The sequence below is a fragment of the Apteryx rowi genome, unplaced genomic scaffold (assembly GCF_003343035.1).
Source record: "Apteryx rowi isolate R43461 unplaced genomic scaffold, aptRow1 scaffold_32, whole genome shotgun sequence".
NCBI lineage: Eukaryota > Metazoa > Chordata > Aves > Apterygiformes > Apterygidae > Apteryx > Apteryx rowi.
Window position 1 is genome coordinate 3,248,955 of NW_020449641.1, and position 26,547 is coordinate 3,275,501.

The window sequence follows — 26,547 nt, forward strand, 5'->3', positions numbered from 1 at the left end:
AACTCAGGCAGCAGGTCAGGTGGAGTCAGCCCCAGGCCGGGTCTGCTTTCCCGGCTGCTTCTTAGACTTCCTTGGGTCACTCAGTAGATGTGAGCCATGGAGAAATACTCTATGTTCCAGTTCCATTGCTAGAAATGGCCAAAACAGTGGCTCTCATCTGTCTTACTCTTAAAGTATTTGTAGAAATTTAAATACATAACTTCAGGGTTTGTTTCCTGAAGTAAGTATGTGTTCTGTAGTCCTTGCTGGGCCTGAGGAGGCAGGTATATGAAGCAGAAAAATTGTGGATCTCTATCTGAGGCCGTGCTCTCCCTGTTACGCACCTTAAAAGCTCATTGTAGCATTGGTTCTTAGTGTACATGACAGATGTTTAGGTTAGATGTGTTCATCTGGGTTTCACTATGGTACTTTTGAAAGTGCCATACCAAACTGAAAGCATGTAACTTGTAATTTCTGGTACTTCATGGGGTAACTGCCGTTCTCAGAGGACTTGTGATTATGTATTCAGATTGAGTGAGGGCGTGTGTTCATATTGGTGAGACAGAGCATTTTTGAGTTGCATCACTTTTGAATTTTCTGTCCCTTTGGATTTTCATGAATTTTCAAACATGTTAGGTTGTTTTTGTTGTTGATCAGAAGAGATTAGCAACAGAAGCAGTACTTCCACCTATTTTGAGGTGTGCTCAGCCATGGCTCTGGGGCCAAAAACACTTGATTTCTATTAACTAGGGAAAATTATCTGCCCTTTTAAAATGTAATTGAGATTTGTGAGCAGCAGAGGTGAGGAAAGCCCTGCTTTTTGTGGACATGAATCTTCTTCAAAACTTGAGAGGCCATACAAATTCAGTCAAAAGAGCCAGTTTCCTCTCTGACAACAGCCAGTAGTAGATGCTTCAAGAAATATTAGAGGAGAAGAACAGCTATATGATCCTTCCTCTGAAACACTCTTGTTAATTTTGGCAGCCAGCAGATTAAGGTCTTCCTTGTAATTCTTTCAGACTGTTGCGTTAAACAGCACCAATGAGCCTGTCCTCCAAATGTTATTGTAATTCATTTTGGAATTCATTTATACTCTTGGCTCCTGTAACAGCAGTTCCTTTGGCAGAGAATGTTGCTGTTTAATTATATTGTGTAGAAACAACTCTTATATATGAAAATTTTTGTGGGGTGCCTCCTGTCCTTTTAGGGTGAAAGCCATCACCTGACTGATACTTTAATTAAGTTGAATGGAGAGTTTTTGTCATCTGTAAATACACTCAAGAAATTTCCCCTTACATCCCTACAGCCATTGAGTATCTTGACACTGGTGTAAAAGCTGCTGTGTTTGAATTTAGAAATTGGCCGGTGGGATGAGAATGTGCAGCTGTGGAATGCGCGAGTGCTCTGGCTTCGTCACTGCCTTCTCTTGGGCCCACCTATTTCTGTGAAGCTTGTAGCAGCTTAAAGGGATAAAAATGGCCAAGGTGATTACCAGACTTGGCAGAAATCAGTCGTTCAGATTCAGAAGCTATTGGAGGTGAGGAGAAGGCAGTAGACAAGCAGGTACAGTTTGATATAAATTAATTTATCTCTGTAGAAAACCAAGCAAGAAAAGGTTTTTTTCAAAAACTAAAAAAAAAAAAAAAAAATCCTTATATTGGTCCAAGACCTCAGCTGCAATGGCTAGTAGAGGTGAAGCCCCCTAAACTGTCCAAGGTCATGCAATCTGGAGAGGTAGCCTGACAGGGAGAGTGGAGTCACAGATTGGGTCAGGCTGATTCCTGGTTACCCTTAGGTGCTTTACCTGCTACACAGCTCTGCCTGTTCTGTATGCAAAGTTCATATTATTTGGGGTAAAATGGAAAGTTTTTTTTCTGTGGGATTCCTTATGACACAGCATCCCAGTGGACTCTAAGGCGTACTTAGCTTATTGAAAAGGGTAGTCTAATTCTCTCCCTTCTAAATACAGCATCTGCAGTAGGGTGGAATGTACATTGTACAGCTGTGAATGTTGCAGGCATTTAGCGTGTCTCCTTTTTCACACAATAGCTTCTATTTATGGGTTTTCATGTAGTTGGGCTCATGCATTCAACATATCTTTGTGTGTGTTTTTTCTTTTCTTTTTTTTTTTTGCTTTTGTTTTTTAAGGTTTGTAGAAACTCCGAGCCACTTCTCCTGGAAGGAGAGTTACTACCGTTCAGCCATGTCCCAGAACTCACAGCCCAGGGAATTCCTGAGCCCAGAGGTGCTACAGCATATCTGGGACTTCCTGGAACAGTAAGTAATTCTTAAGGACAATTGGGGGGGGGGGAGGAGGCATTTTGGGACAGGATACCTCTGTATTAGGTTGCTGAGGGGACTGAAGGTGAGGCTCCAAGAGGCCTTTGTACTTATTTGGCTTGAGTCTATGATGATGGACGGCTCTTGAGCTCTGAAGAAGTCTTTCATTCAGTCTGTGGGGGACCGATGCAGAGGTCGCACATGATGCTGACTTTCTTGGAGACCTTTAGTTACTGTGCTAACTGCTTTCCATCGCTTAAGGTGGATGGATGATGCTTTCCCCAAAGGAACTGGAGCCATGGCTCTCGGCAGCTTTCTCTATACCCAGGCTCCATGTTTTCAGCCTTTGGTTATGCCCAGGAGGGAGAGGAGGTGGAGGTGGTATGCAGTTCACTCTATCAGGTCCCTTGAAAGAAGTAATTCGGCCTATGGTGTCTTCAGCTATTACTGGAGGAGACGTTTTATTAAACTGATTCTGTTTCCTTTCCTGACTTGCCATGACTGATGCTGAGACAGTTACTGCTATATATCCTCCATGAGTACTCTGTCTTTCAGTGATTTTAACTCCTGTACTCTTACCTCATTTTACTGGCCAGGCAAGTAAAACGTCCCTCCAGGCCCAGCCCTGCTCAGGTGGTGCTGCTAGTATAGCAGGTGGTGAAGATAGCGTTGAGGAGGAATCACTTACTTTGCCTTGGGAACAGTCTGTGATCATGTCTAATGCCTCGGTGACACCCCAGCAGATGGGGAAAAACAGACCTTGGTCCGTTTTAACTGCATTACTCTGTTCTTTTCAGGCCAATATGCTCAGTTCAGCCGATTGATTTGAACTTCATTGATGATCCATCAGAAAATGGCCCTACAAACAAAATAGAGATTAGCATGGATTGTGTCCGGGTACAGGATACGGAGCTGAGTGATCCAATGTGGGTGAGTCTTGAAAAGAATTTCCTTTCCCCCTTCGATGGGAAAAGATGAGGAGTTTGGTAGAAGTCATTCTTGCTTGTCAGTCTTGTGCCAGGACTCTCTTCCTCCTTCTTGGTGGAGTTGTGGCTGTTTTCTCTGAGCAAGGAAGTCCCTTCTCTCTTTACCTGTTGTTCCACTCACAAGAACTAGCCTGGGGTATGGCTCTGTGAAGTGAGGGAATAGTGGCAATTAACAGCAGTGTCAATATGTCTGGTTTAACCAGAGAGTATGTGCCCTGTGAAGAGTGCCTCTCTGTGCCTTCCTGTGGCTGCAAGGGGGAGCAGGTTGGCTCTTTACCTGCCCTTCCTCCCCTGCTAAAGCGATGGCAAGAAAGAGGGATGAGGAGGTGAACAGAAGGAAGAGCCAAGGGGTCTCTTGCATTTGCGCAGCTGCTTGGCTGTCCTTGCTCTCTCCCTACTTCGAGCTTGTTTCTGTGGCCTGAGTGTTAAAATAGTTGATATTCTGGATGCTGTAGCCTTTCTGCTAATCAAAGGCCAAGACCTGAGGATGTTCTTCACTGGCCTGTTTTTCTCTTGAAGGCCAAGTATGAATGAAAACTTGTTTTTAGACCATGGCTGTCTTCTCCTTCCTGTGTTTCCAGATAAGTGAGGCTAGAGAGTGCTTCTAGCAAGATTTGGTCATGGGTGTGTCACCTGTATGGCTGGAGACTGGAATGCAGATGGGGCACTGGTGGTTACTGGTTCATTTGCTTTTGACACAAACTGACCAGCTCTTTCTTATCAATACTTCTGGTAAAGAAGTCAGGTATTACTTTTGAAGGCAGAGTGGGAGGCAGGAGTTGTCCCTCTTCTGCTTCTGTTCTTCCTGGATTTATATATTTGGAGGTAAAAATTATGCGTGGTTTGACATTTGTGTTGATGTCTGTGGGATTTTCTTGTTCTTCTATGTTTCCATTCTGAGAAACTGACAACTCCCTGGATTATTGACTACCAATTTTAGTGCTCTACCACAACGTGTTTGCAGCACTGACATTGATCGGCAGTCTGCATGCTGGCAGTGCTTGTAACTCGGAGGATCACATCCAAAAGGAAAAGAGCTCCCAGGTCATGCCGATTGCAATACCTGGTGCCAGAAGGCTTGACCTGTTATTGCCCATCTAGCATGACTGCTGAAACATCACAGCACAGGGTGATGTTTTCCTCTTCCCTTGCAAGATTGCAAAGGATAAAAGGCTGCATTGAGGTTGCGCATCTGCTGGGCTAATGTGATGAAACTACTCCAGGTGCACAAGGGAGGGAGGTGACTAATGTCAAGTCTGGTTACATCTTGATTTTTGTATCTAAATAACCATGTATTCCGGGTGGACTCAGAGGGGCGGGGTGCAAGACCTCCGTCAGCATCTGGATCTGAAAGGACGTTTTTTATCTTTCTCCGACGTGGTAGCGCAGCTCCAATAAAACGGTCCCTCCAATAGCTGGTCTGAAAGATTCTCCTGGCTTTCAGAATGGGTGGTGGTGGTCTGTTTGAACTAACTATGCCCTTCCACAAAACAAACCCCAACACTTCTAAGGCTCTCAGCAGAAACTCTGCTCCTTCCATGCCCAAAACGTCTGCTTGCCGCACGCGTTGTGAGTGTTAGCAAAGCCTCCCCATCTCCAGTTTCTCTGTGTGGTCTGTGGAGCACTGTGGTAACTGGGCAGGCTCTCTCGAAGCCCTTGTTCAGAGTCTCCCTCTCCTGTCTGTGGTGCAGTGAAACATCGGTGGAAAATCCCTTTCTCTTGTCCTGTCTGAGCGCTGTTGAAATGAGCGCTAGGGCTGGGGGAGGAGGGCAGAGGCTTTTGCTATGAAATTACTTCTTGCTTATGAGAAGTTTGATCTTGGCCTCACAGGAGGCATTTCTGAAGAGGCTGAGCTGCATGGTGGCTTTAAAGAATTATTTTTCACTGACACAACAAGTTGAAGGGGAAGCAGGGAAATTCCATCCCATCCTTACCCTTACTGTAAGGCTATGGCTCAGACACGCTGCTAAGGGCTGAGTATTCCCATGTTCATTTATAAATGTTCTAGTTCTCCTTTGCTGGAAGACAGCACCTTCGCTCAGTTGAGTGCTGCACAAAAGCCTTTACAAAGCAAAATATGCATCTCAAACCTGTGCAAACAGCCCGTCTTTTAAAATGAGGGAAGCTCTTTTTACTCCCCTTACCACCACCACCACCTCCCTATAAATTAGCAAACATCCCTGACAGGTGACAACTCCCCCTTGCAGAGAAGTCTGTGTTTGCTTTGCTGTTTCTGGGGCTCGCAGCCGCTGCAGCTTGCATTGGCAGAGAATGTGTAGCCTGGGGCAAGGTGTTTGCTGTTTGTCGGCTTTAATTTGAAATACCTTACAACCCTCTTCCCCTCCAGCTTCTCTTTTCCTTTGGATAGCTTTAGGGCAATAGCTCCCCTTGCACCTGTCTGTCGTGTAACCTCAGCCATGTCACTTCTAGACACGAGGTGCCGCACGCAGCTGATTGCAGTAAAAAGAGTTGAAGAGGGCAGATAAACACAAAGGAATGCAGCAGAAACAGAGGGGCCTTAGGAGATGAATGGTGAGATCAAGACAGACTGCTCTTTATTACTAGATTTTTGTTAGGGAAAGAGCAAAGCCAGCTTTTCTCCAAAATGTACTACCAAGTGAATTTGAAATGGGCGCAAAGCAAATAACAGACCGGTTTATTCAAAGCGGTTGACCTTCCATGGACTTTAAGGCAATCATGATTGGCCTTTAAAATAAGTATTGTACCATTGTGGAACTTAGCTGAAAGTCTCGCTTTTCAGCCATAAAAGATGTCCATCTTTGATCCAGCCCTGACCAAGATTTGTGTTGGTGAGAGCTGTGAGATTTTTAGTCACTTGTTCACAGCAGACCTGATAGTGGGGAGTGCAGTACAGCATTCAGATCAGTGCCTGAAGAGACTGTCCTACCTATGGGCTGGAAAATGAGAGCAAGTCCTGCCCTGCTAAACACCCATGAATTGTGTTTATCGCCTTGAAAGTGGAGCTCAGTGTGGAGAGAGCTGGAGGAGAAGGTTGAGTGAGAAAGAAACCCTTCTCTTGAGCTACAACTTGTTTTTTTGCTGAGCTGAACCCTTGCAGTTCTCATGCTCTTCTCCTTTTTAAGGAAGAAATATTCTTCCTTTGTCCTGCAGAAGAAAGGAGCAGGAGAAACTGGAGAACAGCACTACCTTTGGATGAAAAGAGTTGGAGGGGAAGAGGGTTTGTGGGCCTGGTGTAAAATGAGGCAGTCAGCAGCCTTCCCCCGTTTGTATGCCTTGTGACTAGGTCTTTCACAATGTTCCATGTTGATGGTTTCTGGGTGGCCCGTTTGCGAGGCTGTGTTGGCTGTGCCTCTTTACACACCAATGATGTTAACCACAGGCAGACTGGGAACCCCCCGCCCTAGCAGAAGTCTATCTTTTCACATAGTTGGGGAGAGGATGCTGGTGGTCTCTGCCATGGCACTAGAGCGGGAAGGAGCCACGGGTGGCCAGGAAGGTAAGTTGAACACACATCCATGTGGCCCATTGGGCTTTGACTGAGAAAATACTCAGCAGCATCTTATGCGAACAAGGCAGAAGCCAGCAGCTGTGGGATGTGTAGAGGGGTGACAGGAGGCTCCCTCAATTCAAAGAGGATGCTGCTTCTCCTGCCTTGGAGGCAGGCTGCTCTCTAAGGTTTGCTCCTGTGGTGCTAGAAACCAGGTGATGTTATATGAAAAATGGGTTTCTTTGAATGGTTAAATGCCATTGAGCTACTGGGAGGAGGGGATCCAGAGAGCGCTCTCTACAAATGAGTATGTGGCAGTGCAATAACCTCTGTATTGCCTTGGAGCTCTCATGGCGAGCTGTCAGCCTGCTGTTTGACTCTGGCTGTATACCAGGTGCAAACTTGTTTTCCTTTGCCACCACGCATAAGTGCCTTTGAAGTAGCCCATGGGTGCGAAGAGATGCTATTCTAGACCCAAACGAAGCTGGTTTAGGTTAAGAAATTCACTGGATGATATTCTGAAAAAGTTTCACCCCTCCTGCCCCTCCCAAGGGTCTTGCAAAGTAGGCAAAGCTCAGAAAAGTCCTCGTCTAGAAAAATGAGTGCCTCCCTCACAGCAGCGTGCACCTGGGCTCCAGGGACCCAGAAAGCCTTTGTCAGTGGGAGCAGGAGTGCTGTCCGAAGTGATGGAGCAGTGGAGGATCAGCCTCGCCCCCTCCCCCATGTACATACCTTCCTTTCGTGCCCCTGAGCTAGCCGTCCTCCCGCAGCCCCTTGCCTAACCAGTTCAGTGGAATGCCTTTTTACAGACAGTCACTTTGGTCAGAGTTTTCTTAACCTGTATCTGTCCCTCCCCACAAAGGAGGGAGAGAATTTCTTGTCAGGTGCTGAGGAAGGCAGGCTTTATTTTTCCATGACTTCTGTCTGCTGCTGTTGTGGGTGTTTGCTCCGTGTGCCTTGGGGAAGCCCAACTGAGCTGCGTGTGCTGCAGAGCTCCCAGAGGGTCTGGTTTCTCTCCTGGGGTGTTGGGGGGGGGGGTGGTGTTGCTTCAGGAGAACGCAGGGCTAAGGGAGTCCTTTTGGATTCGGATCTGCAGCTTCATGGGCTGTGAGTGTCCCACGGTTGGTAGCTAGAGAAACTTTGGAGATGCTATGCATATTTCATGTTTTTAAGTGATGTCTTCGCTGCTGTAAACTTTCTGCCTAGGAGGCAGAGGAGAAACTAAACTGCAGGCGAGACTGTGGATGCAGCATGGGTTGAACATGGAGGTGTTGGGGCTGGTGCCCTCTGCCTTGGTCCTTGTTGAGTGGTCCTGCCAATTACTAGATCTCAGAGTTAGTATTTGATACTTCCCAATGAGAACAGAAAACCTTTCCCAAGTATCTTTAACCTGCTATAGGCTCTCAAGGGAACCACCCCACATCAGCTTTCATAAGGTACCTTCCCAGGTAGCAACCCACTGACCTAGAGAGGAGCGGGTCCGTGATGCAGCTGCACAGCGTGGGTTGGCCACTGGATAACTGGTAGGCTGTATTCTGTGCTCTCTCAGCCTTGCCCTTGTATAAACCAATTCAATACGTGAAGTCAGTGGCCACACACTGAATTTCTGTGCCCCTAGGAGCCTGTTGCCTGCATAGAGTGGGGGCTGTGGTCAGGGTCAGCACCAGGACACTTCTGTGCAAGTATATGATGGACAGACAGATAACAAGCAACCCGTTGTCCAGAAGGGATTGCAGTGTGTCTGTTGCATCCTTTCCAACATGTTAATATTAACGCATGGGTTCTGATCTCGGTTACCTTTAATTGCTCGCTTAAAAGCGTTTTGCTGGGTTAGAAGAGAGCTCCACTTGCTGTGAAGTAATGGCTGAGGAAATAGATGAAAGCTGATTACGGGTTGTAGGACTGAAGGATGGATAGGCTGTCCCTGCATACAGGTGGGTAGCGCGGGCAAACTGGCATGTTATGTGCGATGTGGCTGAGAGATGCAGGAAGAATGTCTCTGTGGAGAAGCTGACTAATGCGTGGTGTGTGCTTCCCCAGGCTCTGGCAGGTGCTGAATTTAGTTGGGAAATGGTTTTGCACCTGGAGGATAAAGCCAATTTGATAAGTAGATGCAGCAAAGTGGGTTGTGTGACCATCTGTTTCCATGCTTAAGTATTCCTGAATTGGCCATAGAAAGAAAGGAAGGACTTTGTACAGCACAGATACGTGATCAAAGCTTTTATTAATGTCTGGTTTGTGCTTGAGAGAGTTTGAGGTTTGCCAAGTTTCTCTTCTGTGTGGGTATTTGTTCGTTCTGTAGCTGTGCAAAGAAAGTTGAGATTATGCAAAGGCATTTCCATAAAGAGCAAATGCATTATTCTGTTGGAACTTTCCCTGCAGCACCTCTCTTGTTTGCAGTTGAATTCATAAGCTCTCCTAATTTAGGCTTGGCTCTATAATACTGCTGAATGTTTAATCTTCTGCAGTGTAGGTCCCTCCGAGTGATCTAATCATCACATTTAGGGCTGCAGATTCAAATCCAGAAATGGTCAATTCATTCAGATAAAGGATGCACATAGAGAATGCATTTGTGCATTCAATATAGGTAAAACAAAAGATGAAAATTTTTCTCATTCAGAATGAGAAGTAGGGCTCCAAAGATCTTTCTGTTTGTTTAAAATAATTTTTCAGTGGTTCCCTTTCCCTTGCTGTTTAGTGCTGGTTCTGGCTGCAGGCCAGAGTTGGCTGCATTTCTTTTTGTAGGAATGCAGCCAGTTAATGAGTAGGGTGACAGTAAGTGTTTTATTTTTAGTGTCACTTCCCTGAATTCTTAATAGCATTGAGAAAACAAATGGGTGATCTGTCTGCTGTGCTATAGATCATTTTGGAAACATATTTAAAATTCCTTTAAATATTATCACCCTTCAAGTATCCTGCTTTATATTCAACTTGGGAGGGAATAAACTAATTTTAAGCTAAAAAGCAAAAACCTATTGGAAATAAGCCAGGCATGGTAGGGCGTTTTGCAGCATGCTATAGTGTGAGGTCAGTGGCTGAAGCGAGTTGAGTATTCGTTCTGACCTGTCTTCTTTGGAGAGCTGGCTTTAAATCTCCAGCTCTTATTGCTACACGTAGTTGAGATGATGATTGCAATTGCAAGTCCTGCCATCTGCCTCTATGCAAACACCTTAGAATGAAAGAAGCAGTTGCTTCAGAAAACATCTTCCCCAAGCAACTAGGACTGCCTCCAAAGATTTCCATAAGGCTGCATGTGCTTCTTGCTGAAGTATGAAGCAATAATGCATTAGCAATTATTTTACATCTTTTAAAAAGTCTGCACAAACAATTAAAAAGGATCTTGATCTCAGAGCAACAAACTGTAGGTACTTTTGCCTCCAGAGCAAGTTTAAAGTTTATGCTGTCTTGCAGGGAACTTTACTGTATGTCTCTCTACCCAGTTGATGGAGATTATATATATATATATATATATATATATATATATGTGTGTGTGTGTATATATATATATATATATAGTAAACATACTTCCATTATTATTTGTTCAGCTCTAACCCAATCAAAACATTCCCATAAGTGGTAAATCCCTCCATCAGCCTCAGGCAGCTGGCGTTCCAGCCATCTGCGAAGCACAGCTGTATACAGCTGTGCTAAGTGGAGCGGCCATCCCCAAAGTTCATGTTCATCTGAATTTGTCATCCGAGTTGGTGGCGGGAGGGAGAGGAGGCCCTTCTCTCTCCTTGGCAGGAAGGAGGATGCTGAATCCAGCTGCGCCGCTCCAGGCATATGAAAATGCTGCTCTGTGGCTGCCCCTTGCACCGGTGCAGTGCGATGCCGCGTGGGAGCTCCCGAGCGGGCTCAGGGCCTGGGAACGGCCCAGCCGTGCTCATGGGATGCTCCCTCGTGGCGAAGGCAAACCAAGGGTACGGCCCCGCGAGAGTGGCGCTCTGCCGTTTGGTCCAAGTGCCTCTGCCTGGCAGCGAGCTGCAGTGCCTAGCTTTGCTTTTTAAAAGTCCCATCTTGTATTAATTCAGCTTCTTGCCTTGGAGAAGGCCTGGCACATCCAGAGTCTTGCTGGAAATGTCACTTTGTGGTTCTACGAATCCTGCCTGTGGTCCCCTTAATGACTGTATTTTTCCCTTCACTTTTTCATAAGGAGACTTTTGGACTAGGCAGTCCATTTTCCCACAGATGTCTCTGTCTGCTTTCCAGCTCGCTGCCGTTGATTTGATAGCATTTAAATTAACGAGGGAGTGAATTGTCAGACAGTCATGGAAAATTAAATCGGTCTCTGTGAAGCGTAGATTAAGGAGTGGTTTGTGGCCTGTGTTAGTTCACTTGCTGCTGAATGAACCTTTTGCTAATAGGCATCTGAATTTGTGGAGTTTAATGGAAGATCAAAGGAGTTTTCAGTTACAAGTGTAACTAAGTTGGCTCTAAAAATGTGGATTGTTTTTATCTCCATCCTCTAAACACGAGGAAAAGGTTCCCCGAAGCACCCTTCTTTCTTTCTGTGGGCACAGCTAGATAATGAGGAATTTAGGGTGATGTCCGGGTTGGGTTAGGTTTAAGCAAGTCAGAAACTAAACTGGTGTTAAGGCAGGCAGAAATATCAAATAAATCTTCTGGGGAAAAGTCTCCGGCCAAATAACTGAGACCTGGGATGCAGTTCATAGTATGGGCATTAACCGCTAGCGGAGTCGGCAGCGTGCGCCCCTCTTTGCTAACGGGGGGGAAGAAAGCGCGGTCTGTGCTTTGGAGAGTTCCTGGCCCCGGATTGGGGTTGGCGCGCCGGGGGCCGCCCCCCCTAGGGTGGCATGTCGGGTCCGGGTGTGATCTCCCGTGGCGGCTGTGATACCGGTGGTGGATGTGGCATGTGAGAGCATCCAGGAGGGCACCTGGGCAACGACCCGCGATGCGAAACAAAACGCTTTTGCACAGAAAACATAAGGGACAAAATACGCTCCCTGGCTGCCGCTGGCCGGCAGCGTTGCGATAGCGCCTGGAAGCCCTCGGCCGGGATTAGCCTCCCCCATGCTGGGCCGGAGGCTTTACAATCGCGCCGCAGACGCGAGACGACAGGTGGGTGTCATAAACAGGCCGGGGGAATATAAGGTAACGCCGATGCACTCGTGCGATGAGTGCGGGCGGCCAGCGACCGCAGGGTCGGGGTTTCGCCAGAGCCTGGGGAGGCCGATCTCAAATTATTGCAACTTGATGACTTCTATTTATTTATTTATTTATTTATTTAAAATACTGAGTTATTGTACAAGGCCATGGGGGAAGGGAGGTGGTGACATAGTACAGGCTGACCAGAAAGAGCTGCTTTGACTGTGCTTTTATTAACAGTTGTGCGTTTCCTGTAAGTAATCTGTAGTTTATACAAGATAAGGGAAGCACGACACTTTCTCCTCAGCTGGTTACGTAAGAGCAAACCTGGACTGTCAACAGTTGCTTCTCTTTTAATTAAAAACAAAGGCTCTAATCTGTCGCTGTCTCCCGCTTTTCCCTTTCAGCTTTCTCTCTCCCTGGCTGGAGTGTTGCGTCTCGTGCTGCAACGTGGGTTTTGCCGCGTGCCGAAGCCTCCTGCCGCCGTCCCCGCGCCAGCTGCGGAGGCTGGGGCTGTTTGCACCCGCGTGGTGACCCAGAATTTGTGACTCTTCTCTCTTTAGACCACTCGTGGAGCCCACTGGACCTGGGTGCCCTTGCTCTGCAGAGTGCGGCTGCTTGTCCTGGTTGCTTGTGCATCTGGTTTTCCGCATTTGCAAAATACACTGCAAGCGTTTGTGTGTGTGCGTGGCATGCTGTGTTGAGCACCTGAAGGTCTTCAGGCAGAAGTGCAGTCCGAATGTCGAGGGTTGCTAATCGGGCAACATAGCTGCTGATGGCAGAGGCTTGAACCCCAAAAGGCAGCCAATGATGTCTCCATGCAAGGTCTCCTCTCAAGTGTCTGCTGACCTGTGACTTTGCACCCATCAGTGCAAAAGTGTTTGCTCAAGTGTCTGCTGACCAGTGGTTGAGGCTGACCAGCAGGCTTGCAAAAATCTATTTGCCTACAGACAGTTGCTTCCTCTTTATCTCTAATTTTCTAGTGGAAACAATTGCTCTTTAAAGAGAATTATTTTGGTAGAAAAAAAGTGAAAAATAGAGTAAAGGAGTGCCAGGAATAAAACACGGGGCAAAGCTTTCTGATGATAAATGGTCTCCACACTCAGTTGCCCCACACCTAATGCTTTCCAGATGCCACGCAACACAAAGTGTTGGCTGCTTGGCGTCAGTCCTGTGTAGCACCCCCAGCTGTAGAAGGTGAGTTCCTGCTCGCTTTGGTGGGGGTAACCCCCCTTGGCAGCAGTGGGAGAAAGGATTGGAGGGGTTTTGATCGTGCAGATGGGAGGAAAGAAGTGGGGACCTTGCATCATCTTGGCTGGAGAGATGAATCTCTCTAAAGGAGTGTCTTGCTCCTCATTAAACAGTGTTAGGCAGCTGGAGGGCAGACTCCTCAGGGTCTGCGCGCGCCATCCTAAACCAATATTACATAGCAGTTGTGAAGGGAACTGGTTTTGTTTCACAATTCCTTTCCTCCTTCGCTCTCCCTGCTCCCCCTACATAGTGTTATCTCTTGACATGATGCCATTAACTCTCTAATTAGCCCTAGGGGTGTTCTGGGGAGATAACGAGGCTATAGGAGCTCAAATAAGCAGCGTGTGCAGATGTTTACCCAGGGTCGGAGGGCAGGCCTGTTGTGACAGCCAATTGCATTGGAGAGGGCATGCTGCTTTGGGGAAGGAAAAGCCAGCCTGTGCTGTGGGTAGAAACCAGGAGCAGGGCTTTTCTCTCCTCAGCAAGTCTGCGTCTTTCCGCTGCAGTTTACAAAACGAGCTAGTCTTGAAAAGTGCAGTTTGAAGTCCATGGAAGGAAGGATTGATCTTCAATATGAAGCACTTACAAATAGGGCATGTTTCTAGTTTGGAATTTCATGCACTTATTATTATTATTATTTTTTTTTTTTTTTTTTTCCAAAGGAAATTCTGGGCATCAGTCCCATCCCTCAGTTAGTGGTAGGGAAGCCACAAGTGCATCGAGCTTTGTCGCCTGCACACGGTTCAGATCTGGGTAAAGCAGARAGGCTAACCCTGCAGGCTCTGGGAATGCAAGTCTCTATCCTACATATGGATAAGCTGCACCTCCCATGCAGTGCCACAGAGAAACTGGTCCATTCTGTGCATGAAGCTGTGGCTGGTTGCTTTGGTCAGCGGTGGGCAGGAGGTTGCCTCTCAGCAGCATCTCTGTCATGAGTAGATGAAGGTAGTTGGTTTTCAGCTGATTTTTGTTTTGTCTTTCTGTTGCTTTTTGAAAGGGGAAGAGTATTTCAGTATTTGCTGGGGAGTGTCCCGTCCCCCCCCCCCCCCAATCTTCTGCTTGGTTTGAGCAAGGCCAGCTGACCAACCTTGCTGCAGGTTTCAGGAAGGAAGGGTGGTGTTTTAAGTTTTTGCAGGTATTTTCTTATTGCTCTTTAACCTGGCCACATGCTCTTGCAGTTTATCACGTGTGGCCCCATAAAGTCTTCACTGGAAAAACTCCCAAAGCTAATTGACAGAGGCACATTTTTGAGCATTCAGCAGTTATTCAGATGTAACAAACAAAAAACCCCCACGTTCTATTTTTTCCTCCTCCTTCTGTTATCTCAGTCCTAATTTGTAAACATTTCTGAGCTGAGTGAAAGTCACAGTCCGTGGTGACGCGGTTGATCCAGATGCTATTTTTATCACAGAGTGGAGAGGTCTGAGCAGATTTTTTTTTTTTTCTTTGATCTGCAGGAAATTCTGCATGAACCACCTAACGAGCAGGCAGGTGTGCACGCATGCACACACCCCCTTCTACAGGAAATTACACAATCTCCAATTAACACTACAATTAAAGACTTGTGGCAATGACATTTTTAATCGTCATGACTTAGCGCAGTTATCCTAGTCAGGAAGGGTTAGTGAGGACTTGCCAGTGCTGCCRGTGAGAGAGGCTGGAACAGACCAGCATATAACAGCGTGGGGAAAGTGTATTCRAAAGAAGAACCTGAATCAACAGTCTGACTTGGCTGATGCCTCACTTTGGAAACTTAGGTTTTTTTGTTTGTATATTTGTTTTTCAACATGCCAGCAGGATCCACAAAGTGTTGTTGAAAGCTTTCCAGAACAGCCGAGGCAGTCTTGCTAGGACTCCAGCTAAAATTTCCAAATCTAACTAGCAATTATTATTTTTAGTTTCCTAAAGTATTGGAGGTTAGGCTCTTGCTTTAAAAAAGGCTTCCCTTACAGAGGCTGAGAGCAGCTTTGCTTTTAAGTTCAAACTGAGCATCCAAAACTTGAAGCAGCAGGTTTTGCACAACTCCTGATGCTTTGGGTTGATTTATTTTCTAGTTTATTCTTTAAAAATAGAAAAAAAAATAGACTGACTATTATAATAAGATATGGCCTATCTCTGCAAAGCGTGTCTTGCACTTTGACTATATGTTCACAACAGAACTGATGTTGGTGTTTTCTTTGAAAAGCTGACCAGAAGGCTTGAGTAAATGATAATTATCATTGTCCCATTGCTGAGAAGTGAGCGTATGGTTTGAAGGGGGATTCTTTTGGTCACAAAGCCATTTAAGCATACTCTATTTCTGGGAGTCAGGTTTGCCTCTAACAGTCTTTAAGAGATGCTGCCTCACTGCTGTTAGGTAGTTAGAGACTCTTCTATRATCTGTTTAATTTTTTGCATCCTCAAAAGGAGTAAGTGAAACAGATATGGAGCCCTGGGACACCATGTGAGAGGTACGTGTGTGTCTGGGCTGCACCAGTGCTGACGGGTGCTTGTGGCTCGCGGGTGCAACCTAGCAGCCCTGAGCTGCTCTTGTCCGTGTCTGTTCTGTTCCCTTCTCCCGCTTTGGGTAGGGTAGTGGGGTGGTGGTTGCCTCCGTTGTGTCACCTGTGAATGCATGATTTGAAAAAAGCCACGTGCCCTGCATTAACTTCAAGATGACCGCACAGGCTAATGCTTCTGAGGCACAGAGCCAACTCTGGGCTTTCTGTATAGAGAGCAGGGATTTGTGCTGACATGTCAATATATTCATGGTATATATGCTTCTCCTCATATTGTCATGCAGATATCTTTGGATAAACTTTCACATATCTCTGTCTAGTGCATCTGGGTGTTGCTTCACCTACAACCACCTCCAGCCACCTGTGGGACAGAAGATTACAGATAACTAACGCAACAGTGCTGCATTAATGACTTGGAACTGGAGAAAAAGGAGGATCTTCTGAGTTTTATAGCACAGCTAGTAAAAGAGTTTTTTGCAATGACTTGCTGTGGCTGGGAGATGCATGTATGTATATGTATCTTACCTTCCTCTTTCCTTCCCCTCCATAACTTTTGAACTAACGGGCCAGTATCAAAAGCTTGACAGAATTAAGGGGTCAAAATGGTTACAGTCCTTCAAGATGAATGAATCTATTAATACTTGCCCAGTGTAATTTTTTCCATTATTAGGCAGCAGAGAATCTGCAGGTGACTTCTAGCTCCGTGCAAGATTTGCAGTTGTGCTGCTCCTGAAGAGACCCTTTTTGGCTAACAGGGCTGTGGCTGCTCCCTGGAAACCTTGCCTGTATCTCCAGACTGGTACTTGTATGGTTTTTTTGTTTGTTTGTTTGTTTTTGGCTTGTACCTGCCTCAGGTGAGGTCACGTAAATGCACCCGGTGCAGCTCCTGGTTTTGCGTGGTGGTGGTGAAGATGGTAAGGAAAGGAAGGGGCTGCAGCAGTGGTCTTTGGGTTATTCCTGGGATATAGGAAACCTGTTGTGCTCAGGAGGCACTTGCTGGTAGCTCGGTTGGTAATTGAGGAGCACTAAAGGTGTGTGGAGCCCCAGCCTGAGCTGAGATATTGCTGTCGGTGGTAGACAGGGCCCTCCCTTTGCTGGGAGGGCTCTGTGCACGGCTCTACTCCCTACAGCCCATACCTGGAAGCAACATCCAGAGTGTGTTGTGATCGGCAAGGAGGAATGGGGAAGGTGCACTGCAAATGCTTGCAAACTTTTGCTCTTGCGCCTAGGGGCCGTCTGTTGAGCCAAGCACACGGAATTAGAACTAAATGAGATAACTAAACTCCTTCTGGTGGCAAGGAGCTGTGCAGGGTAGGGAGGGTGTTGTGCTCCTGCATTGCTCTGCTCTGGTGCCTGCCCTGCTCCTCTYTTGCTCTGGTGTTCATTCCTTCCTGAAAAAGGTTTTGCTCCCTTTTATTAGTGCCAGTTTAGTGAGTGCATTGCTGCCTTCTAGTCTGGAAAGAGCCTGGTGCAAGGGTGCAATGTCCTTTAATTTGCAGGTGGGCAGGAAGTCAGTGGTGGCTCCTTCTTCTGTAATACAGCAGAGCAGGTTACCTAGAGAGCTGTTCAGGAGCCCGTACTCACAGGCAGCACCACTGATCTGGCTCCATGTGAACCTGGTGTCCCCCCTCTTATTTGTACGGTGGAGAAATTGGGGTTAGGTGATGCGCAAAGGTGAGGGAGCTGGTGTGGCTGGGAACAGGACCAGCTTCTTGGGCAGAGCGCTCAGCCCTGCAGAAGGCTTTGGCTGGGCGTCAGGCTGCCGTGGCAGAGCCGAGCTGCCATAGCTGCTCTGCACGGGGAGCCCCTCTCCCCCCCGCAAAGCACCCGCAGGTCAGTTGCTGATGGCTCAGAGCAGGAGGTTCGGTTTTTGTTGTGAGCAGTTGCAGTCATGAGGGTAGTTATCAGTTAGCAGTTGGCCTGCTTCGGAATAGATCCTCAAATAAAAGTCCTGGAGCACTGTCATTACGCTGGAAGGGCAGGCGGTTGCTCTGATCTGGATGTTTGGTTTCCTCTCCCCCTTCCCCACCCCTTTAAAAAGGTGTTTTGTTTCCCCTTGTTTGACAGAGCTTGCGCTGAGCTTTCAGAAGCGAGCAAAATTAGCTGTCTTTTGTTCGCTCTGTGCATCCCGCCGGCTCGGCGAGACAGCACCAGACCCCTCGCAGTGGGCGCTGCGGAACCGTGCTGCGTGAGCCCAGCGCCGCAGCCGTCCCGGCAAGACCTTGCGGGGCGCCCGCCGGGTGGCCGGCCCCTCTGCGGACCGCGGTACCCGGCTGCAGCCCGCGCTCGGGGGTTCCCGGGTGTCTCCGCTCCCGCAACTGCAGCGAGAGCGGGAATTTGACTTGTTCCTTCTGAGTAAAACCACAGCGTGGCAATTCTGATCTGCCTTGTTGTTTGCTCCRTTTTCCCGCAGGTTGAGTCTGACTAGGCTAAAGAGTTAGCTCTTTTCCTATCTGTCTTTTCAAAATTTTTAGTTGCTGTGAGCACAGCGTTCAGGTGGTTTCCTACTGAGGAGTGCCTGGTAATTTGAGTGTATATTTCTTCTGTATATTAGTTCTGCAAGTGCTCAAAACCATGAGTCCCTTGGATTATTTATTTTATTTTTTTAAACATCTTCTTTTTGTAAATGAGAGTATTTTAAGACTTACTACAGTGATGAGAGCAGAATGAGTTAGATGCAATTACAGAACAGAGAAGAAATAATAGTTAGTGTGAAATGATGTCCTGTAAGCATGGCACCTGGTAGCTGTGAGTGTGGATGAAAGAGTGCATGGGCAATAAAGCATGTAGATGCATTATGGTATATGAAACAGTAATTGCTTCGCGGAAGGTTCCTTGGTATTTTTGTCCAAAAACTACATGCTGCAACAACAAGAGGCACGGCCATGTTACTGCACTGCCGGTCTCAAAAGTTGCATCTCGATCCCTTCCCAAACAGTTTGGGATTTGGTAGCAGAGAAGCCTGTTCCTGAAGAAAACACTGGAATTTCCTCAGAAAATAAATAAATAGAAGTTTCCCAAGCTCCTCATTGCGAATGACTCTGTGGCTGTCTTTTGGGTTCCCAAACTCTTAGAAAAGTGACAGGGGAAAGTTATAGTTTGCTTTCTTTTTTTTTTTCTTTTTTTTTTTCTCCTTTTGGTAGATTCCCCCCCACCCTTCCCTTCCCTTTGCTTTTTAGAGATTGGTGATAAGGAATTCTAACTACTTAATGAGATGGGAGAGGCCTCTCTCCATTGGAGTGGAGGACTCCAGGTGRCACTTTGACAGATTGGACAGGTAAAGCAGGAGAGCCCCACCTCCTCCTCCTTGCCTATAGTTAGGTATATAAGGGAAACTTAAATTATGCAGAGAGGCACACTCCGAGTCCTGTTATCTTCCAAGTAGCATCACATATTTTTAGGGTCTTCAAGGGGGTGGGAGGTGTTTGTCAAAATCCTGGAGCCTGAAGAAAGAACAGCAGCATTGATCAATTTGACTGCTAACATGTTGTACCTGGAAAACAATGCCCAGTCCCAGTATAGCGAGGTAAGGATTCTGGGTTTGAGCTATGATATTTTTGATATATTTTATTTTTAGTGAACTTGTGCATTTTCTTCACCCCTGTAGTCTTGAAGCTAGGTGTGGAATATACATTTATTTTTTTTGAAACTTTTGCAAATGGCGAGCAGAGTTTGCTGGGCTAGGTATTGGAATGAGAATGAACTTTCAGTCTTTACGTTTGGGACAGCAAATATGTTTTGGGAACCTTAATTGGTCAAACATAATTTTTTTCATTGGAGAAGTAAGGCAGAGTAATCTCCTACTGTGGGCAATGCATACAGATTGCATTCCTGTAGTTGTATGAACAGTATCTGTGTTGACTACATTATAACTCATTAACTAGCCTTTTTATTGCTGAAATTGCCGCTCATTGTTAAAAGTAGACGATGTTTAGGAAGTAAACCAAAAGTGCATTATAAACCTCTTCTTAGGTTACCTTTTTAAGTAAAAATAATATGCAAACAAAGGTTCTCCGCTGCAAACGTCACGTTAGCATTCACATCAATAACCCTTTTACTCAGTGCTGGTAGTATCTTGCCCCGCGATTTGCAGCAGCGAGATGTTTTACATGGGGTGTTTGTCTAAACGCATTATATGAGGATAAATTCGCATACCATGTATACGTTTTGCTTTCTGTAACCTTTAGCGCTGAATGGGTGTTGGTGGAACAGGAGCTTAAAATTTAGCTTAAATTTATTTATTTATTTTTAAACCAACTGGGTAGATCTTTTGTAAGGTGGAAGTAGAGCGAATTGCCACATACTCTGCAAATCTTTGAGGAAGTTACCTGGGGTTGAGGGAGATCTAACAACAATATTGGTTTACATTCCAGAGGAGACAGCAGCTGTGTTGACACTCGTCAGAATGGCAAGGCAGCAGCAGCTCCAGTGTGTGTGTGTGTGTGTGTGTGTGTGTGTGCATGCATGTGCGCGCGCGTGTGTGTGTATTCCTGGTGAAAATGCTTCAAGTGGAGTGCATAGGATACGAGACCTGAAGCAGACAGAATCTCAGCCACTTGGCAAACAAAACAAAATAGGAATTGCAAGGAGCGTACAGATAGGGGATGTGTTAGCCGGAGAGGAAAAGTCTGTTAAATGTGCACTTGGGGCTTGCACGCCTGGGATGGCAGGTTTGTAACTCGGAGAAAGCAACATGGTAAACTGAAACCTGCGTGCTTTCCTGGTCCCTTCTTTTTCAGGGAGTGCAAACATGCAATATGTGCTTCGTTCCTGACTGCTGCTTCCATACAAGACAGTAACTTTGATTTTTTTGTTTGTTTGTTTTGTGTTTTGTTTTGTTCCCCTCCACCCCCGGTTAATTATAAACTCTTAAATGTGGAGAGAGCACTTCTGAGGCAGAATGTTTGCTTGGCATTATTTGTCTCCTGCTATCTGATCAACTTTCGCTGAACAGCAGCAGTTGGGTTTGGAGTCCCTATGGTTGACTTGCTGGGCTCATCTGTCAGAAGCGATGCACTCAGGAGTGCTCTCGCTCCGCTTAAATGCTGCTCATCATAGTGGCAATCAGTGGAAGTTTTTTTTCTTTTAAAAGGCCTTTGCTCTGTTGTACAGAGCAGCGTTATACTCTGTGGAAGGAAAGGTGATTAGCATTGACTTGACTTTATTTCTGAGGAAGAACAGCCTTTCTAATGAATCCTCTCAAGAGAAATGGRGACTTGTTAATGCTCAGTTAAAATATAGTGGTGGTGACAAACCTCGCCCGTTCTAAGCTCAAACAAGATGTAGGCTTTGAAACAGTTTCTTCAAGAAAGAAATATGCCCTAGCCCTCGGTTTGGAGATAGAGCTAGAAATTTGTTGCAACTGTTGCTGGATATTTTGGAGATTGGGTAGAAGGCGGCTGTATGCACCCATGAAAAGGTTGGTATATGATATATTTTTGGTTAAAACCAGCCAAGAAACTTACATAGTGGGGAGGAAAAACAAGTCCATTTTTCCACTGAAATCAAATTTTAAAAGGCAGAGGGGGGAGCCCCCTGCCTCTGCCCAAAGCCCGTTTATTTCCCTCAGTGCTAAAATGTCTCTCAAGGGACTTTTGCCCACCCAGCCCCTGAAGGCTTGCCGTGTCTGTTGTACACCCAGCGCCACCTACTCACGGGTGCTGAGCTCCTGCCTTCCCCGGCAGCCGCCGGCAGCACGGTGCACTCCACCCCGCAGCCTGGGAACCTGCCCTTGTGCAAGCGCTAATGACGGGTGCGTGGCGGCCGCGAGCTAACAGCAGCGCGGATGTGCTGCCGATCCACACAGGGCCTGTGCCTGCGAGCGTCTTCCCRAGTGTTGCAATGGAATTTGGGAGCTTCTCTCAAATGGACAAAAGCTGGCTGAGAGAGGGGGAGATATTTTTCAAGAGGTGCTGCAAAAAGTGAATCATAGCCCTCAAAGCTGGAGGATGGAATCTGACCCAACTGCTTCTCCAGTTTAATCTAATCCTGCATTTGATCTGGATTGATTATAAGAGTGAGCATGCTATTTGTTGGCAGAGTCCTGGACTCAATGACCCTGGAGATCCTCTTCTGACTAGGAGATGTGAGAAGGAGAGAGATGTAGTGTGGTTGTAATGGGATGATGAGGTGCTGCTGAACAGGATCCCTTTGGGCCTCAGATGGCTTTCCTATGCGTCCTCGCACTTTGCGGGTTTGGGTATGGTGTGGAGGGATGGGTCATGCAGAAAAGCTTGCAAGGAGCATGCACAAAATTGGAAATGCTTGTAAATCTGAAACCCTCTGTATGAAGAGGGTGTCTGCAAGTTTGTGCAGTCTAGTCCAAGTTTCTCGGGTGCCATTTCGGGGTGTTGGGAGAGGAGGATGAGAACAACAGAGATTCACTTTAGGGACCAATTCTTTGAGAGTTTGGCTAAGATGATGATGCACAGGGTTTAGAGTGTTTGCTAAAATCAAATTAAAGCATTGCCAAGAGAATAAAGATCTTCCTGCTCTTTGTGGGAGAGAGAAAGAATAATTTTCCGTTAAGATTTTATCATAGTTTTGGGAGGGAAATGGGGAACCAGTTTTATACAAAACATTTTAAAACATTTTGTGCTCTGGTTTATGGCTTTTTTGGCAACATTCCTTCACACTGGAAGTTTAAAAAGCTGTAGACAAATTGTTGCAGGTATCTTTGATTCAGGTTTAGGAGAGCCTATTCAGAAGGATGTGCTTCCTTGCTCCCCCCTGTCCCCCATCTTTTTAAATAATAATTCAGTTGTATATGTTTGACCTAGGATGTGAGTCCTGCCTCTTTGTAAAAGCAGCCAGGTGAGGCTCCAGGGGTGGCCTGGAAGGATGTCCTAAGGGAGCTGGGCCCCCTCAGCAGAGTGCAAGAAATGTTCCTGTCTGGTACGTTGTTTCAGCAAACATTAGTTTAAGGTTGAGGAATCTGAAAATTGAGACGTAGCTTATTTCTGAGCATCAGCTTTCTCGGCGCGCAGTGAAAGCATGACTGGAGTTTATTGCTCTTGCTGTCAGTCTGTAGTCTCCTGTGAACAGCCTGAGATGACAAAGCCGTGGCTCCTCTGACACTGCTTTCTTTCCTCAGATGATTTTGAGATGCAGCAGTGGTAAACTTCACCCAGCAAAGCCTCTTCCCCTCCCACCACCCCCTGCTCTGTGACCCTTGGCCAAACCCAGGGGGAAGGATGTGGTCTTCAGAGGAAGGCCCATGGCCACTGCCTGGGAGATCAGTCTTCCTGCTCTGCCCAGGTTTGTGGAGGTATTGGGGAGAAAGGCTCATCTGTGCAGTGCCCTTTGCACCTCACATTTCACCCTACCCCCAAGATGAAAGCACTTGGAGGATGCTATGAGTTCTCAAGAGAGGTATTGATTAAACCTGAGCCATTTTTTCCTGGTCCTTCCACCACTTATTTGTAAAGGTGTCTCGGGGCTCTGCTGGTTCCCAAGCAGCCAGAGAACAGCCTGCGAGCCTTGGGAAGAAACCTCTCTCCTGAGCTGTGCCAAGTTAAGGTACGAGTGCCATTTCAGTGGCTTCTGAATATCTAAGTGGTGTTACTACCCCTGCTTGCTTGAGCACAGTTTGGGCATCGGGAGTGGGAAGGGAGGAGTGGATTAGAGGCTGTGTTCCTTGCTGGTGTCTGGCTGCAGTTCTTGTTTATCCATCCTTTGTTTTTGCTGTAATTGAACTTAAGGGACTAAAGTTTTTGTCATGTGACATCTGTGCAAGCTTGTTAGGCACAACCTCAGGTTGTGGAGGTCTTGTACGTGGATATACAGGCCATCTATAACTAGGTACTCTTTCTTCTCAGAGGTTTTCAAACCCCAGTGTAGTTGTAAAGATTTGCCCAGTGATAGAAAAGCTAAGGTAGACTTGTCTATGCCTGTGTCTTTTGTTTAGAGAATCCCAGTGGCTGTTACTATCCCTTTTACCTCTTCCAGTGAAGAGATTCAAGTAGTCTAGAGAGGTCTGCAGCAAGGAGATGAGACCTGCCTCTCACTGTGTGCTCCCATCTCCCTCCCTCCCCACTGAAACAAGAGGTCCAGTCCGTGGGAGAAATGCAGGGACAGGGGAGAGCTGAGTCTGGTTCCACTAAGGGTCCAACTGCCTGTTATCTAAGCAGATTTGTCATGCCATGGAGGGTCTTTTGTGCTGTAATAGGGTGCCAAAATATCAGTGTTCATAATAGAAGCAATGTGACCACATGTGGAACAGTGAATGGGAGGTGTTACCCTAGCGAGCTCCTCTCCTTGCTCAGGATGGAGGGACTGGACCTCAAGGAGTCTAAGGCTGTGGGTGTAGCACAGAGATAAATGATGGTAACTTGCATGTGGGTGGAAAGAATGAATGAGTGTCCTTTAATAGACAAAAATGAAACCTAGCACCGTTCTGTCCGTCTGCACAGCTTTAACTTCTGAGCGTCCTGTGATAGTTCTGCAGAAATCACTGTGGTTTGGTTGTGTGTGAAGAGACACTACTGTTCAGTATGTGCTTATGTACACACACGCATTTTGCAGTTTGCGTGGTAATGCATGCCTTACATTGGAAATCAGAATAGAAATTGTACCTCCATTTTAAAACTTTCCGAGCTCAAAACAAGAGTTAATAAGTAGCTTGGAATTAGGGGCAGAGGATCTTTTTGAGTTCTTGGCAAATTGATAGCTTGCTTCATTTGGCTAGAAACTGGTTTTGTTCTAACTGTACTCTAAAAATATTCACCATAAGAGATGGGAAGGAGCAGCAGCCATCACAGTGTGGTGAAGGCATTTTACATCATGAACCAGTGGTTGTTGTTAACTATCCATTTTTGTCTGCTTCTTTACAAAAACTCTGGGAAATAAGCTAATAGAGCTGCTGTGTGAATTGACCTCAGTTGATACCAGATGAAATAATCCAAATACTTTATGCTGGGGATTTTTCATTGGAGAATATAGAATCTGCTGTTTGGGTTGGCTCTTTTTTCCTAATTCTGATTGTCTCCATCTTCTACATTGCTGCCATCACCTGAATTCTGATTTCTTCTGACACAAGCCTAGTTATGTTACTGTGCAGCTCCCTTAGGAGTTGTTTTTCTTTTATTTTACTTTGTTGTCTTTAATAATAAAGTAATGATTTTAAGTCAAGTGAAACTGCTTCTCTTATCTCCCCTGTCCCTGAACATAGAGAAACAACAAAAGCAAGCTTTGTCTGTCTCAAGGTGGTGTATGTGTTTCTACCCATCTGGTGATGACTTTTTGGGTTGTATCTGTCAGGTTATGCCTAGCTGAAGATTTTGTTTCTGATCACTGCTGTTTTCCATGGTACAAAAGCATTACTAGTTCCCTGTGGAAGACACGGCATCGGCAACAGGAAGGCTATGGATGTCGGCTGTAAGAGGGTGACTTCTGTAAACCACACACTTCGCTCTCTCTTCTGGAAGACTTTGCTGTAACTAGTGGAGAAACTACTTATTTCATTATAGCGAAGGATTGAATAAAAGTGGGTGTTGCCTGGCTCAAGGCAAATTTTAAATTCTATTTACAAAATGTTCCCACTGAAAAAAATCTGGAAACGCTTCAGAAAGGAACTCTTGCACCTATGGATTTGCACTAGACATTGCTAAGCCCTGTTATTTTTCTGGCACGGCCTCCAACGCCTCTTGAATGTGCAGAGTAGGCAATAAAATGTGTGTGACTCTTAAACCGAGGTTGCATAAATTGTCAGAAAGGAGAGTAGCTTCTCACATACCCAGCAGTAACACTCCACTTCATCCTCTCAAGGGGGGAAGTGAGCACAGGCTCTTTTATTTGTGTGGCTTGGCCTGGATTAGTGTCAAGTCACTTTTGGTATCAAGTGGAATTAAGAGGAAAATCATTACTCTACAAAGGTGTTGTAGTTTGACTTTTCTTAATTGCATACTTTTTCTATGCTCTCTGCCATCTCAGTGCCACGATCAGCTTGCATTTCCTTGACAATTAATCAAGGCTGTCATCTTTAGTGATACACGAGCTCAGCCATGGTTAGGCATGTGGATGGGTCTCTCCAAGTGAATAAATCTGCTGTTCTTCAAAAACTTCCTGTTATGTTTTGGTTTGGTTTATTTAGTTATATTATTAAATAATTTCTAAGAAATCTTCCAGTCTTTAGTCTCCTAAATGGAGCTTTCCATCAGACCTGTACTGCGCCGTGAGAAGGTGTTGTAGTTGTCGGAGGGATTGGAGAGCCGCTTTCCAGTAGGGGAAAACCTGGGCTAAAGCTTTAGGAGAACAGCACAGGACAAATATAATATGCAAGCTATCATTTAGCTGTGAGCTACTGAGAAGGAACTGCAATGAAATTTAGGGGGTGAACCTATTTCTTATAAACAGACTGACTCCTAGGGGAGAGTCTTATTCTTGTCTAACTAAAGAAGAGCCTGTGAGAGGCTTTCCGAGCTTACCCTAGTTGCTTGCAATTACCTTGTGCAAGGAGCAACTACAGGAGTATGGGATTTAAGATGACTGGAGTTTTATTTATTTAAGGCTTCTAATATTAGGAATTAAATCAATAAGAAAGGCTCAGATAAGGTTCAGAATAAAGATAAAGTTTCAGAAAGGCTCAGATAAGACATGCAAAAGCTTTAGTTCCTCTGTGTTGGTAAAGTGAACTTGAATCTTCTTTGGGAGCTTGAGTCTAGACTTGATTTTTTTTTTTAATTATTATTATTTATTTTATTTTATAACTTACTGACCAGTGTTTCGAGCTCCTTGGGCACAGACAAATGCATGGGAGGAGGACGCAGTCTTTTTATTGTTGGCGCTAGAGTTGAATGAGTTGGGAGATGATCCAAGAGTACTTAATGATATTTTGGGTTGCTTTTTTTTGTTTTTGCAAATCCCCTGCCTCTGCTGGGGTCTTAATGGTACAACTAAGGGAATAGTGTTTTAACCAGGATGTGTGTGCTGATACAGATGCAGCACAGCATGATTGTGGCGAAGCACTGGAATAGATGGC

General features: G+C 45.9%; 1 protein-coding gene across 5 annotated transcripts in view; it reads left to right on the top strand.

Annotated features, from left to right (window-relative positions):
* Window positions 1–26,547, top strand: part of TP63 (tumor protein p63) — a 111,803-nt gene that overhangs the window by 21,072 nt on the left and 64,184 nt on the right. For 3 of the 5 annotated variants that reach the window (XM_026070865.1, XM_026070866.1, XM_026070867.1), the window contains exons 1-2: window positions 2,168–2,256; window positions 3,057–3,189. In XM_026070865.1, the coding sequence (XP_025926650.1) occupies window positions 2,183–2,256; window positions 3,057–3,189 (207 nt within the window). In that variant the 5' untranslated portion in view covers window positions 2,168–2,182. Of the gene's footprint in view, window positions 1–2,127; window positions 2,257–3,056; window positions 3,190–18,919; window positions 19,096–26,547 lie in introns of those variants that run through there. The other 2 variants (XM_026070863.1, XM_026070864.1) reach the window with 2 other exon arrangements.